Genomic DNA, 16,925 nt, shown 5'->3' on the forward strand with positions numbered 1-16,925 from the left:
GGAAGAACAGACTAGCTGAACTCTTATAAAAGTAGCACATTGGTTGAAATGAAAGAAAGTTGTAGGAGTCGTTGAGAGTTTGTGGAAATCTTAAGAAGTTGTTGTGAGTTTGTAATTATTGGAGTATCATGTTTAGTGGAGTATTTTGAAGTACATCATGTAAAGACAGTTGTGTCTATCTCCGCTTCATGAAATCTGTATATCCAATGTATAGAAGGATATAAAAGTGGTGACAAGTTTATTCGAAGCCTGCATCTGATATCAACATTTTCTTTGGATACAAAATCAAAAAAAAATTAGTTAACATAGAAGACCTATTAGCCTCCATGGTGCAGTTGCAACAGCAACAGAAACAACTGTTACATTAGCAATTACAACAACAACAACAACAATACCAACAGTTGCTGGAATTTATGTTGAAGTCCAAAAATACTTCAGGTTCGTTCTCGCCAGACAGTGTAGCAAATGCAATTGCAGAATTTAGCTATAACCCAGAAGAAGGTTTTACATTTTCTGCATATTTCTGAGGATATGAAGAAATCTTCAAAGAGGAACGCAAAAATTGGACAGACGGTGAAAAAGTATGATTACTTTTAAGAACATTATCACTTGCCGAACATGAAAAATACTCCAACTACATTCTGCCGAAAAAAAATGTGAAATTTGTTTCGATGAAACAATTAAATTGTTATCAAAAATTTTCAATGAGAGAAGTTCCCTGGGAGTGTTTGAATTTAGTTAAAAAAAGATGATTAAGATTTCATCACCTCTACTGGAGTTGTCAATCGAGAATGTGAAAAATTTAAACTAAAAGAATTAAACACCAGACATGTTCAAATATCAACTTTTTGTCCAAGGTTTAACTGCAAGCAAAGATGCAGAGATAAACGCTCAGTTATTGACAAAATTAGAACAGATTTTGACTCTGCAGGCAGTGGCAGTGGAATGTCAGAGAATTACTTATCTGTGACATGATGATGTCTTGCAAACAACTTGCACATGCAAGTGTTACCAGTCAAAAGCTCCGTATACCGGAAGCCAGCAAGTATATGGGGTCATCAGGAAAGAATGTGTGCTGTTTCGGAGCCTACCTCTTGACGGCATTAATGCGCATCGGTCCCCCTCACTGATATGAGGCCCCGCTTGCTAGATCAGCTGGTTATTAAATTAGCTCAATATCCTTCTAGCCATCGCTCATCGTCTCTTTTTAACCAAATTCAGTGGCTAGCCTTCTCCACTGTAGATTGGATATCGGTCATGGTGGTATTGACTTTACGATGAGTTAGGCCTAGAGATAACAACAGTCGTCTCACACTGTGTCCAACGAACCCTCTACATCCGATTTCGATTGGAAAATATTCGCTTTCCAGCCTGCGTCTTCACATTCAAAAGGATTACTCTCACATGTATGCGTGTTGACCTGTAACAGATAAAGAAAAAGAAAAATGAAGATCAAGACCTAATCCATACTATGTGTGTGGAGGTCTCTTTCACTTTAAGACAAAAGTAAATGAATAAAAATTTTTTACAGAAATTAATGAATGCAGATGACAGCTCTGCAAGTCAAAGTGAAAGATCACCTAAGCAACTTTCTTTATTATAATACAGATGTAACTAATTCGGAGAAACATTACTTTCATTATTTACACATCGTCAGTCTCATAATCAAACATTGTAATTTTGATTCAAATTGAAAGTGTGAAACTATTTTCCCTTTCTAATGAAACCTGGTCGTTGTAGCTTTCAATATCAGCACATTTCACTGTTGGGTGGATGGATGGGTGGGGAGGGGGATAAAGTCACATACATATACTAAGACACACACACAGACATACATTAACGCACACCTCAAGCTTATCTCTGTCCCTGTGCGTGTCTGTCTGTGTCTTTAGATGTGTGTGTGCATGTGTCAGTCACAAAAATGTATGTATACTGACAGACACAAACACCATCACACACATATATTTGTCAGTCATTGGCCTAATGTATATAACGAATGTTGTGCGAACACACTTATATTGGAAATACGACATCATCATCGTTGTGGTGGTGGTAAAAGATGTTGTTTATGATAGGTGACTAAAAGAAAAATGATAATGTTAAATTTTTGTAATGCAAATATGTGAATGAAAATATAGTTTAGTTGGTAGCCAAAAGCTTACTGAATCTTTTGATACCCTGTATGTCAAAATCGGCAACTCAGTTTTGGAATGCATGAGGAACATACACACACACACACACATGCACATACACACAAACTCTCCTTTATAGATATAGATAGATAAAAAAACAGACCTAGTTGAAAATAGCGTTTTTAGGGTACCAGTTATTATGATATCAGTATTTTCTATAAAGCCCTAAGTTGAGTTTCTGCCCAATCATATATAATCATATGATAATTACTGTGATGATAATTATCTTTCATCAAAAGATATTGGGATTAAGTAAACATTTAACCAGTTATCTATTAATGTTATGCCTAATTTTAGAGAAGTTTGATTGATTTTATTGTTTGAGTCATTGAAATTTGAATAATGAACTTTGACATGAGAGTTGGTTTCTCAGAAACCTGCTTCAAAATTTTACCTACCACCAATTTTTCATTTCTTTTTCTTTTTTTTTAACTGTATGGTAGGAATTTCAACCGTATTTCATGGTCTGCTACCACAACAGCTTCTTTATAGGATCCAGTTAGCTCAAGACATCATCAGGAGGAACCACGTCCGGTTTCGGCCCCTACTCCTCTACCGTTTTGACAGGGTGGGGGCCCTCCCCCTTTCGGAGGTGTCTTCAGCTCTAGTGTTGGGTGCATGTCTTCTTTCTTCTGTTCCCTGGCCTCTTCGATGTAGTGTCAATGAGTGTCAGTGGGCGACTGACTGACTTGTCAAATTTTTTCCCTTTAAATACCTGCTGACAGGCTCCAGCAGGCAGCCCCAGCAAGTTGTCACGTGACACTGTCTCAACTTTAACTGACCAATGAAGGCACGTAGTCTCAGCCCATGCATTCTCTAAATGACCATCATCTGTCAATCAGCAAAGCTAATTCAGTGTCAGCTTGTCTCACCTTGTAATGTTATTTTCCTGCCGGCATGTTATGACTTTCAAGCCTTTTTTGGTCTTCCCGCTTCAGCCATATATAGATGCTGACTTTTTTGACTGCCTCCTGTAGTCTCCTTATTAGTTTTCTCAGCTCCGAGCTAGAAAAAACAAACCTTCTTTTGAATAGCATTGTCATTTTTCTTTCAATAAAGCTCCTAGCCCCCACTGCCAGGTGGTAATACTCGACATTCCATCCCTGTTCTCTGCACTCTTCAATTAGTTTTTCGTACCTCTTCTTTTGTTTCTCTGCCGATGTTCTCTTCCCATGGCACTGTCTGTTCTAGCAAAATTCCTATTCTCCGTTCTCTGTCCCATAGGACTAAATCTGGTCTTTTTGTCGTTCTTATTAATCGAAATATTACTAGTCTTTCCAAATCCGTGGCCAGCTCCCAGTATCCCTTCCATCTTTCGTCTATCTCGTATATTTTATTTGTAGGCCTGGTTTTATATCCTTTTCCCTCCTTCTGGAAGTATACTTTCCTGCGCTTTTCCACTTTTGGGTGCTCTCCCATATTGTACCTCTTGATCTTCTCCTTGAGTGTTGCACTTATGATGCTGGGGACTTGATTATGACACCATGTATGCCTTTCTAGTGCTAGTCTGCAGTTTGACAGAACATGTCTAACCGTTGCTTTTTCTTCGCACCTACACTCATCGGTTGTTTTTATGTTCCACTGGACTAAGTTCACCGGTGAAGGTAGAATGTCAAAGGAAGGATGTTCTTGCTTGTTCCCAAGCCCAAAGTTCCTTCCATGATATTCTGCGGCTGATCACATATTCCTCCCATCTCAAGCACTGTCCCTGTTGACTACATTGCACCAAATGTACATTTTGCCTTTCTTCTTCCTCATAAGAGGTGTATAATAAGTTAGATCTGCAAAGTAATTTTGATTCCAAGTTGAAGCTGTTTTGTTTTACACTATATATACCTTTCAGAAGACGAGCTTTATTTTTCCTGTGCCATCCTCCTCTACAACACTGGACTTTTCTAACAAGTAAAAAAAATTATTTCATGAAAAATTGTGTATGTATATTTTGTTTTTAATTTGTATTTGCTGGTCAAGGTTCTTGTTTTTATTTTTTAATTCATTTAATGGTTTTTGTTGAATTTGTGAATGAGAGAAAGAAAGAGAGAGATAGAGAGAAAAAGAGTTGATGAACCAAATGATTTTTTCAGTTTCTGGTCTAGTCTTCTCACACTTGTCAACTTGTATTCTGTCCAACATGAAGTTGTTAAACAATAGTGAAAAAAGAAAACACTTAACTTCATATCTTCCTACCTTGTCAGTAGCAGTGGTTTTGACAAGTAGGTTTATCTTTGATAAATTATATAGGTGAGGTAGTCAGTCAGTGAAAAAAAGTACAGTAACAATGAGCTAACTTGATATATAAATTCTAGGATTACATATGGTGAAATAACATTTACAATGAAGGTAACAAAAACATATTTCTTTATTACCCACAAGGGATTAAACACAGAAGAGACAAACAAGGACAGACAAATGGATTAAGTTGACTATATCGACCCCAGTGCGTAACTGGTACTTAATTTATCGACCCCGAAAGGATGAAAGGCAAAGTCGACTTCGGCGGAATTTGAACTCAGAACGTAACAGCAGACGAAATACTGCTAAGTATTTCGCCCGGCGTGCTAATGTCTCTGCCAGCTCGCCGAAAAACTACACGATATGAAGAGGTAGGCTAGTTCAACTGAATATATTATTGATTACTTTCTTACTAACTTAGAAGTTTAACCACATGATCTCTGGTTAAACCTCTATGTTCATACATGATTCAGTCATGTACATATGCTACCCTATGAATTATGTTGAAACATTTATCATTTCCATATTTAGTTACATCAAATGTTGTTATTGTTGCCTTTGTCTTTCTTAATCCAAAAGTTATGTGCAGGAGTCAATTCAGTTAAATCTATCCTTTCCCTGAAAATACCAATATTACAAATCATTATTGATATAGATCAAGAAATTACAAAACGTTGTATTCAAAATTTATAGTTACAGTTGATTTTTATCCATTTTCTATGTCAGTGTGGATAAAGTTTTTAATTTATATCCACTCCTCAACACATGCAAATCAGCACATTTTCATACTACATATTTTTTTTTATCAATCTTATAATGGGTTGATGCCCAGCCTACTGCTAACTACTCCACCATGAAAATAGAATCTGTTTTCTTGGATAAACTGGGGTTATTTTGCTTTGAGATTCAATTCAATAGTACTTAGAGCACAGTATGAACTTTTAAATGTATGTTTAATAGGAATGAATTTTTAATTTCATACAAATGGTTGAATAAAAGAATAGGTGACTGAATCAACTCTAATATACTGCTAGCACTTATTTTATCTTCTTCAAGGGGCAAAAGATAAAATAAACCCTGATGAACTAGTGAGGTTTTACAACTTATAGAATAAGGTGTTCTATTTTTCATTGTATAAAATTATTCATGATGTAATTTTTTTTTATCCAAAATAGTTTGAAATAAGTCAGTGATGAAAGGATGCTGCAAAAATATGATTTATTTATGTGATTATTGTAATGACTGATCTTTTCTTTTTGATAAAACTTTTATTTTGTTCAGAATATTTGAGGAACAAAAGATACTGAAAAAGATACTGTGTGAAAAGTCTGGCTGCATCCGAAAAAATATATATCATGAAACAAAAAAAAACACAAAATTTATTACACGAATCTGTTACCACCATGACAGTCAACTATTTGACGCTGAACACGAGTTTGATGTTGAATACATCCACGAATTTTCCGCTCAGATAGCTCTTCCCAAGACTGCTGGTAGCGTAGAAGTATTGCCATTCTATCTATCTATCTCACTAATTTGTTCACCTCGCCTGCGAGCCATCTAAAGTTAATAATGATTCTGATAATTCCACGTGTAAACATGTGTTGAATATAACTCACTGAATAAATCTTAATTAACTGTGTTGTCAATTGTATGCGCCTGACATATGCTAACGTGTATGCAGCCAAACTTTTCAGACAGAGGATACATTGGCATAAAATGTTGCAGCCAAAACATTAAATAGCATTGCTCTATATAATAAACAAAACAGATCAAATAATTTATGTCTTGTGACAAGAAAACATAATCGAATGAACACTGCAAGACCAGTTTTAGTGTTACGACATTTAGGCTTTCAATATTTGATGACTTCTTTCAATATTTGGAGTGGCTGTGTGGTAAGTAGCTTGCTTACCAACCACATGGTTCCGGGTTCAGTCTCACTGCGTGGCATATTGGGCGAGTGTCTTCTACTATAGCCTCGGGCCGACCAAAGCCTTGTGAGTGGATTTGGTAGACGGAAACTGCAAGAAGCCCGTCGTATATATGTATATATATGTGTGTGTGTGTGTGTTTGTCCCCCTAGCATTGCTTGACAACCGATGCTAGTGTGTTTACGTCACCATCACTTAGCGGTTCGGCCAAAGACACCGATAGAATAAGTACTGGGCTTACAAAGAATAAGTCCCGGGGTCAATTTGCTTGACTAAAGGTGGTGCTCCAGCATGGCCGCAGTCAAATGACTGAAACAAGTAAAAGAGTATACCACTGCTACCAGATATTTGGATGTAAAGAAATACTACATGTTTTCAACAAGGTAGACTGAAGTTAAGTGGTTCTGTCCCTTTTACCCTTTTATTGAGACCCAATATAATAACTGTAACGAGATTTGAACAAATCACTAGATAGTAATCTAATAAAAAAAATACAAAATTTGTGAATTTGTGTGGTTTCTACAAGAGTTAAAAAGATATCCTTACACTAGAGAAAAATTAATTTTATACAAAAAAGAGAATGTTATCACTAGTATTGAAATTATTTTACCAAATTTTAACAGTACACATATGTTACAGAATCAGAAATGGAAAAAGTTTCTTTATAATATAGAATTATATGAAACTGATTTTTCATGAGGCATAAGAATGGCTGTGTTGTAAGAAGTTTGCATTCCAACCACATGATTCCAGGTTCAATCCCACTGTCTAACAAGTATCTTCTGTTATAGCCCTATGGTGATCAAATCTTTGTGAGTGGATTTGGTGGAGAGAAAATGTGTTTGTGTGTGTATTTGGAAACAGTAGATCTCAAAGCATATAAAGCTATGAAATAATAGCATGTAAAATTTTGGGTTGAGAAACGCTTTTGGATAAAGAAAGTTGACAGTTATTATTTATAGCTTAATTTGCTTCATGAACCACTGTTCCAAAAAAGAATTATTTCACCTTCTCTTGAAAGTATAGCTGGTCGTGGAAGCATGGTGAAACCATCTAATAATAACCCCATTCAGAAGGCTGGAATATATATAGTGTGCCAGTGAGGGAAAGAGAGAGACACAACTGAGTAGAATGTTCGAGAGAAGATTTATTGATAGGTTAACATGTGTGTCCATGTGTGCATCATGGATACAAAATAATTGACAGGTCGTCGTGAGAAAAAAGTGTGTGTGGGTATAGACATGGATGTATGCATGAGCTACATATAAGAATAACAGTGAAGGTGAAAGTGAAAGAGTCTATAATGAGAAGTTAGACGAATATTCATAGACACAAGAATGAGAAATATCAGTTTGTCGTCAGTTGTACACAGTAGTTGAAATACTGTATCAAGAAGTTATGGCGATGAAGCAGAGTCAGTGAGGTACGTGTTGTATGAAGTTGTGGCTCTAATTCTGCGGCCTGGGTCACTTGTATATAGTAGTTCTTTCAGGCTCTATATTCGCTGTTAACCATGGTGAAATAACTTACAAACAGTGCTATGTTGGAACCTGTGCAGTGTTGCTTGTACATAGAGGATGTTGATAAGATGATGGTGGCAACGAAGACAGAAGTTGCTGTAATGTTGTTGGCATTGTCACTGGATCTGGCTGTATCTTGTGTGGTCAGTGACTGGACCCTAAAAGGTCTGGAACCAAAGACCTTGAGATGAGGAGTAGCTGGGTTTTTTATAAGGAGCTGTAGGCTCAAACTGAGTTAAGAACAGGCTGTCTCACATGATCTTATTTAGAGCTTCAATTGGTTATACGCTGCATATTTGCACAATAGAGTAAGAAACAAACTGTGCCAATACCAACTAATCAGAGTAGTTGACACAATGGGGTCCAAATAGCTGCCAAAGGTTAGCTGTTATCTGCTATGTTCAAATGCCCGTATATATAATAAAGGGGAGAAGAATTTCAGTAGAGTGTACGCTACAAAAGTTTTTAAAATTCTTATGTCTCCTTGCTTTGACATCATGTGATAGTTGCAAAACAAGAGTCACCATCATGCAAGTAGTATCCTTTGTTCCTGACTTGAAAACATGTCTGGTAATAGGGAAATATTACCTTATTTGGGAACAGGTGAGAGTTGGTGACCAGAAGGACATCCAGCTGTAGGAAATCCACCTCAGCAAAATTCTGTTGAATCTAGACAAGCATGAAAAAGTGGATGTTAAAATGATGATGTTGATGAGCTGCTTTTCAATGGATTGTGCATTCTGCACTGTATTTACATCCTGTAACTTTTGCCAAACACAACACAACTTTATATTTTATTTTTACCATCAGACTACTTTGTCAGAATAACTGTGTATGGTTAGCAAACTTGTTTTAATTAAATGTTTCGGTGGCACAATCGGTTAGCGCACCGTACTTATAGATAGTACCTTGGCTGTGTGAGTCACGGATGAGGAATGCGGAGGTTGTGAGTTCAAACCTCACCTGGGACATTGATAGTTTATTTATATATATATTGATTTGACTGGTATTTTTAGGTACATGAAGCTACTGTCCCCCATCCCAGGGTATCACGGGCCCATACCTCCCACACCCTCAGGGTTGGCACTGTCAACGTTGGCACACTGAAAGGTAGGTCTAGTGAGATTGTTGAGATGCTTGAATGGAGATGTATCAATATGTGCTGCATCCAAGAAGTAAGGTGGAGAAGTGGTTCTGCTAGGTTCCTCACAGGCAAAAAACACAGGTACGAGATTTTCTGGGCAGGGAACACTGACGGGGTTGGGGGCGTGGGTATACTTCTTGTGGAAAAATGGGTAGATAAGGTAATCGAGGTAGTCAGAGTATGCAACAGAATACTTACGATTAGATTAGTGCTTCATCATGGGTTAGCAAACACTATATTGGCCTATGCCCCTCAACTGGGGCTACCCGTTGGACAGAAAGACTGATTCTATGACACCCTCTTGCAGACTACCTTGTTGACAAATGACAGGGACCTTCTCTTTTTGGCTGGTGACTTCAATGGACATGTTGGACAACATATAGGGGGCTTCCATGGTGCACATGGAGGCTATGGTTAAGGTTCCCGCAATAAGGAGGGAACCAGGCTGCTGGAGTTCTGCAATGCAAATGATCTTATGGTTTGCAATACTAACTTCAGGAAATCTGCCAAAACTTTCCCAGGTGAAGAATGTACCCCACAACATAGACTGGTAGTTAGTGACTTTAGGATCAGGGCTAAGTGGACGCCCAGAAGATGACCAGCATGGAGGAGAAGGGTCTGGAAATTTAAAGATCCTGCAAATGGATAGAGATTTAGAGACATATTACTCGAAGCCTTTGACGAAAAAGAAGGGGATATAGCTTTCACATGGTGTAGAAGACAACTGGAGGTTTCTATGGGACAACCTGCTGAGAGCTACTGACCAGATCTGTGGATGGTGCAAAGTCCCCTCACGACCCAAAATAATGTTGCCAGTGCCGCTGGACTGGCTCCTGTGCAGGTGGCACATAAAAAGCCCTCGAGCCAGTGGCATATAAAAGCACCCACTACACTCTCAGAATGGTTGGTGTTAGGAAGGGCATCCAGCTGTAGAAACTCTGACAGATCAGACTGGAGTCTGGTGCAGCCATCTGGTTCGCCAGTCCTCAGTTAAATTGTCCAACCCATGCTAGCATGGAAAGCAGGCATTAAACGATGATGATGATGTAAATGAAAGTGAGTTATTATTGTTCTAGTTTACACAAAATCAGCCCTGACTGAGAAGATATACAATAAAAGACATGCTTGTCTTTTTGTCTATTTGGAACCTCATTGTCCACAGTGTCCCCCACTTTTTAGAGATAGCTGTGTATAATTTGAGGGAGAATTGACTGATATTTTAAGTGACTACATAGTCCACCTTGTTGACTCATTATTACTATAGTTATTTTGTTGGTGATAATGGCAAAGGAGGATTAAGCAGAAATGTTATTAAATAGCTAAATTTTATCAAAATTGATAAGGAAGTAGATATAATATTTAGGTTAAGTTTGTAGACTTTGACAGCAGTATTTGTTTTGTTGAATCTCTTTCCTTTATTATTAATTAAACATTAATTATCTTGAGTCTATTATTCTACATAGGTCATATATTTAGATTTTTTACTCTGACACTTCTTCACTATTTATAACTATTTTACTGTGTCATTTAAGCCTATAGCATATGCTTCAGGAAACAATTTTCAAGATGAACCAAAGTGGAAGTCACAAAGTGACCATATGATTGGCTTGAAATAGCAGTCAAATTTCTCTTAACTTATGCACTACTGCCTTAACATAAAAAAATACATTGAATAATGGTGTCTCAGATTCACTGTTCTTGCAAAGAAGTGGTAGAAAAGAACAGAAAGCCTTTGATCATAAGTCTGTTTGAACAGAGCTGAACTGGGGGCTAAACCACAATGTTGAAGTTTAACCTATTATATATAATGTTCAGCAAATCTCTATTTTAGTATCTACATAATACACCACTTGTAACTGTAGGTACCACTTACCTTGCTGAGTACATTACACACCACATTACCATTTTGCATTATTGATTTTGTTGCATATAATCTTAATGTTTTGCATAAGCTGTATAGTATATTCTAGTTACCTTATGATTTTGCACCTGTTTTAATTATGTCTACATTGTTGTGACAGTTGGCTCCACAATTTTACTTACCTATTGAAGTTGACTAAATTAACTAAATTAACAACTGTTAGAATTATTAATGCCAATAAAATATCAAAAGTTAAGCAGGTGCTTAGCTCTTAATTGCTTAATCAGAGGAAGAAAGGCAGCATTCAAGACCTTTTTCAGGGCTTCTGGGAGGAAGAGGGGAATTTACCCTCAAATCAGGGATCTGATCTGAATGTTTACAAGTGGACCTCACTAAAGCACCCAAGAACCAGGTAGGGATGTTAAACTGAGTGATGGATTATGTCTATCACCATTAGGTCTCATTTTAATGGTAATAAGTGGATGAAGGTCAAAATGCCTCTTATATTGGCCAATACTAACTAAAATTCTGAGAACATCTGACACATTCCCTACAGCAAAGTGAGCTCTAGCATGTGGATTATATATCTAGATTGCAGTTTAAAGTTATAGATTTGAAAGGTATTTTGTAAATTTAATACTAGCTTCTTTAGAAGTGTAGTAAAAGAATTGGAAATCTTATAAATAATCCTAAACAGAGGCAGTTATTTAGAATAATTTCAACCTGGTTCAAAATATACTCTCCTGACTCAACTGACCAGCCAATTGCTGTCATATTTATAATCAAAACAATTTTATCAGAACTTTATATAGAAGTCATTAGCAATTTATAAAACATGAAGTAGCTTCATCCAGGGATTATAAGTAGACTTGGTTCCCAGGAGTCATCTCAATCTGTAATGTTTATGCTGAAGAAATTACTTGAGTGTATGCAAAATTAAATGATTATGTGTTAGCAATTGCGTTGTTATATTTTGACACCAGCAGCTATATTCTAGTTGTTGGTTATCTAACTGATTGCTTGTCTACCATGTACAGTCATTAGACTGCTATTTTCTTGAGAAAGTCAAGAAAAATATAAGTTGCATTTATCAGAATAAATACATCAAGTGCAATATCCTTGACGAGATACCGTTCATAGCTCATCAGCTGACTGGTTGACACTTTATAAACTTAATCATTATACAGGTCATCATCAACTTAAAACCTGTCCATCTTACAACCAGTCGACTTTACGATGATTGACACACCAGCTTCTGGCAGTAATAATAAATAGTCCGGTTGAAATCTAATGGGTTTAATTTCTTAGAAATTAACCTGTTATCTCAAGTGTTGGATGAATATCCCATCGTGAAGATATTGAGCCAACCTTGTATTTGCTTATAAGATGACTGCTTGAGACTCCGAAATGTTTGACCAATACCAGGCTCTGTAGAGCACAACTTTTCCAGTGACTCTGTGTGTCTTGTCTTTTATATTTAAAAAAAAATATCCCCTAAAATGTCTGCAAAGAGGAAGCTGTCTTCATTTGCTCCTCAAACTGCCAAGAAGTAAAGAATAGCCATTGATCTCAACACAAAAATGATGGTGATTAGATAGTATGAGTGAGAAAAGAAAGTGAATGAGATCACACATGAAGTGAAGTTACCACACTCTACTGTTTCAACAATTTTGAAGGATAAAGAAAGGCTTTCTGAAGCTGTGAAATGTTCAGCATCCATACAGTCTACATTTATAACAAAGCAGTGGACTGGGCCCATCCTTGAAATGAAAAAATTGCTACGAAAGGAGTTACACTACAAAAGGATTATCAGAAGGTTTATTTCAACTGAATAAACCTCTTGCACACTTTAAAGCAATGGACCCAATCATTGAACGATTGAATGGATGGCACACAATGTGTTTTGTCCATATCATGAAATTTATGAAAAGAAAAAGAAACAAACAATTCAGACAAAGCTTACCATGTTTATCAAAAAATCAACTCCAGCTACTACAACTGTTACCTCAGCAAACAACATCGAAGATCCACAGCCAAGCACCAGTCTACAATAAATTTTTATATAAGTTTTGCAAGTGTTTCTTAAACTACGTTGTGCATTTCTTGTATTTGCATTCTTTGGTACTTTCCTTTGAACAAATAACACTCTGGTAGTATAATACAGAATGCTGTGTGTGACTTTTACCTGAGAATTTACCGTAAGAATGTAAAAATATAAAGCAAAGCTATGTAGGCCTATAGGCCAACTTATAACTAAATTGACTTACTACCTGTCAGTCAGAACCAATGGTGGTCTTAAGTCAACAACGACCTGTAATTCATGAGAAACAATAAAGGAAAAGTATCACCTGGAGTATATTGCTAGTTTGTTTCAGAGTAATTTAAAAGATGTATTGGAAAAAATTTTCCTGATAGGTGATGGTGTTGAGCTCTGTCACTGATTGGGTGTTAGGGACACCACTGTTGAACAATTTATCATTATACATATATGTGTCCAGGACATGTCACCTTGGGAGAGTCCATCATTCCCTAAGTAGAAGTTGAACTTGACACTGCATGTTAGACACTTGACAATTTTATAGTACCACTGCTTACAACACTGGGTTGTTCTACTTAGTAACATTTATCCATTGGGAGTGGACCACAAACACAAGACAGTACTAGCAACCACATGAAAGCTAACAACCACATAGATTGGCTGTCCAGTTATTTCAGTTACTTGTACATACCACCAATTAGATATTCTCTAAAGTAAATAAATCCAACTGCTTTGTTCAATAACACAATAAAATAAGTGCAACTGAATACAGGTGCAATTATCAAGTATTCATAATATGAAGGTTCACATTGAATCTGCTGGACTATTTCACCTCTGCCAATCCTTCCATTAATCCTGGTCCAGTTTGTCTTCATTCAACATTGGAGAAACTAGAAGTAGTTGATAGTTTCCGCTACCTAGGTGACCAAGTTAGTAGTGGGGGTGGATGCTCAGAGAGTGTCACCACTAGAATACGAATAGCCTGGACAAAGTTTAGAAAGCTTCTACCCCTACTGGTGACAAAGGGTCTCTCTCTCAGAGTGAAAGTTAGATTATACGACGCATGTGTGTGAACTGCCATGCTTCACGGTAGTGAAACATGGGCTGTGACTGCAGAGGACATGCATAGGCTTGAAAGAAATGAAGCTAGCATGATCTGCTGGATGTGTAATGTCAGTGTGCACATACGACAGAGTGTAAGCGCCCTGAGAGAAATGCTGGACATAAGAAGCATCAGATGTGGCGTGCAAGAGAGACGTTTGCGCTGGTATGGTCATGTACTACGGATAGATGAGGAGAGGTGTGTGAAGAAGTGCCACTCCCAAACAGTTGAAGTAATCCGGGGTAGAGGTACACCCAGGAAGACATGGGATGAGGTGATCAAGCATGACCTTCGAACATTGGGCTTCACAGAGGCAATGACGAAAGACCGAGATCTCTGGAGATATGCTGTGACTGCGAAGATCCAACAAATAACATGCTTTCATGGCTGTTTCCTGCACCAGCTTCACATAGCAGCCATCCAAAGTACCTTGGATTACAAGACAGCCTACTGTGCATACCTTGGATCATAAGGCAACCTGATGTGCTTGAGGAAACCTATTGTGTCAAGTACATCAACATCAAAATAAAAGTCAAATGTGAATTGTAGTTGTGATGCCCATGCTGGTGACATGTAAAAAGCACCATCCAAATGTGGCAGATGCCAGTGCCGCCTTGACTGGCTTCCATGCTGGTGGCATGTAAAAAGCACCAATCGATCGTGACACCTGTGCCAATGGCACGTAAAAAGCACCCACTACACTCACAGAGTGGTTGGCGTTAGGAAGGGCATCCAGCTGTAGAAACACTGCCAGATCAGACTGGAGCCTGGTACAGCCTCCTGGCTTCCCAGACCCCGGTCGAACCGTCCAACCCATACTAGCATGGAAAACGGACGTTAAACGATGATGATGAGTATTAATGTTTGTATTTGCACTCATTGACTACCTTGTTTAATTGCTCTTGTAATCCATCATCTATTACAGCCATGCCTCACCCATTCTCTTTCAGCTGTTCCTTTGTCAACATGCACATTCTGATCTATACACCTCTCACTCACCTTGTCCTACATTAGTATCAACTATTTCAAATGACCTTCTCCAACCCACTTCACACTTGCTCTACTTTGTCTTCATAAATTCAAACAACCCTTACAACACTATACAGAGTCAAATATAACTTTACTTACTGGTTAGCTCCTTCCATCAGAGTGCCAAACTCCTACTATCCCCAAATGATCTCTAACATAAAGTAACATTGCAAACTCCAATATCTACTGTTGTTGTTCTTCTAAACTACTTATTTTATTCTATTTATTTATTACACTAAAATAGCCTGGACAAGGCTGTAAGAAGTGAAGATTTTTACTTTTGTATATGCTGTTGGAATCTGATTTCATATAAGTTCTAAAGGTGTGGGACTTTTCAGCTAATGGTACTCTGTTTTTATTGAATGCTTCCTTTGTCCTATATAAATTTTGTTGTCTAGTTTTATTATAATTGAAACTTTGCTCAATAAACCTAAGACCCTTTTTGTATGTCGTGTTTCAGTCTAATGTGGTACTACATCATACACTCACTTCAAATACTGTCCTTTTTTTCTTTTCAAATAAATATTTCGATTAATATTAAGGTGGTGAGCTGGCAGAATCGTTAGTGCAGAACACAATATGCTTAGTAACCTTTCTTCTGGCTCTTTACATTCTGAGTTCAAATTCTGCCGAAGTCAACATCGCCTTTCATCCTTTTGGGGTTGATAAAATAAGTACAATTTTAGCACTAGGGTCGATATAATCAACTTACCCACTTCCTTAAAATTGTTGGCCTTGTGTCAAAATTTGAATTACATTTAACCCTTTAGTGTTCAGATTATTCAATCAAACATAATGCCTATTGATTCCCATTGATTTGAATTAATCATGCATTATCTCATATCTTCAAGATCTTGATGGTGTAATTAATTAATGTAGAATAACATTGTAGGGTAGGTGTGAGAGACTGGATCTGGTCAGTTTGAACATAAAACAGATTAACTATTTTGGCCGGATATGGCTGGTTTAAATACTAAAGGGTTAATTAACATTGTCGAAGGTGTTTTATACCATCAACCCCCAAAACTTTATATACAGTTATAATTCATCTAAGCTCAGTCTGCACAATATACATCTTACAGAAATGTGGTTAAAGCTTCTTCTGACGAGACTCTTCATATTCTGATGAGACTCCTTGGAAATACTGTTTATTTAGAAGAAAATGAAAACAAAGAAAGACAGATAACAGCAAAATCAAAACAGCACAAATTCCTCTTTAATTCTTGATTTTAATTTATAAAACATATTTGTATACTTATATATACTAGATTGACTCTTGAAAACTTCACGGAAAGCATAAAAAATGTAAGCATGTGTAAATTGTGTGCTGGTGCCATGAGAAATGTTTCTATATTGTGACGGTTACAGAATATAGAAAGAAGTGTAAAACCGATAACTATATAATCCAACCAAAATATCTCAGTTACGCAAATGTAAACGAGTGTAGAACAAAAGCCCCATAGTTAAAGTGAGAAAGTGGACAAAAGCCCCGTGGTTATATTTTTTGGTTATTTTTTTTTATTCACCTTTTACTTGTTTTAGTCATTAATTAGGCAGTGGCTCATTCTTATTAATCTGTAAGGGCTAAGAGAAGAAAACAAAGGACTTCAAATTTAAATTTTAAAATGCTGATTTTTCTGTGACTAAAAATTTTTTTAGGCTGTTATTTCTAGCGTGTGGAGAGACCTTCTAGGCTTAACTTCATGCGCTGGTTGAAAATCATCAAAAAAAATTCTGGGGTCAATACATTCAACTAAAAATTCCTCAAGGTGGTGCTCCAGTATGGCCACAGCCTAATGACAAACCAGTAAAAGAAAAAAATCAAAAACTAACCCAAAAATATAACCATGGGGTTTTTGTCCACTTTCACATT

At 37.0% G+C, this 16,925-nt stretch overlaps 1 protein-coding gene and 1 non-coding gene across 16 annotated transcripts in view; both read left to right on the plus strand.

The window, feature by feature from the left end:
- LOC115216158 (sickle tail protein-like) overlaps positions 1-16,925 on the plus strand; it is a 460,762-nt gene that overhangs the window by 184,595 nt on the left and 259,242 nt on the right. The window contains exon 1 of one of the 15 annotated variants that reach the window (XM_036506382.1): positions 4,653-4,795. The exons of the other annotated variants lie outside the window; for them this stretch is intronic. Coding sequence (XP_036362275.1) covers positions 4,754-4,795 — 42 coding nt within the window. The 5' untranslated portion in view covers positions 4,653-4,753. Of the gene's footprint in view, positions 1-4,652; positions 4,796-16,925 lie in introns of those variants that run through there. 15 annotated transcript variants of the gene reach the window in all.
- Positions 8,741-8,849, plus strand: Trnai-uau. The gene is made up of 2 exons: positions 8,741-8,778; positions 8,814-8,849. It is a non-coding gene; the product is annotated as a tRNA-Ile (tRNA).

This window comes from Octopus sinensis, linkage group LG10 (assembly GCF_006345805.1).
Source record: "Octopus sinensis linkage group LG10, ASM634580v1, whole genome shotgun sequence".
Taxonomy (NCBI): Eukaryota; Metazoa; Mollusca; class Cephalopoda; order Octopoda; family Octopodidae; genus Octopus; species Octopus sinensis.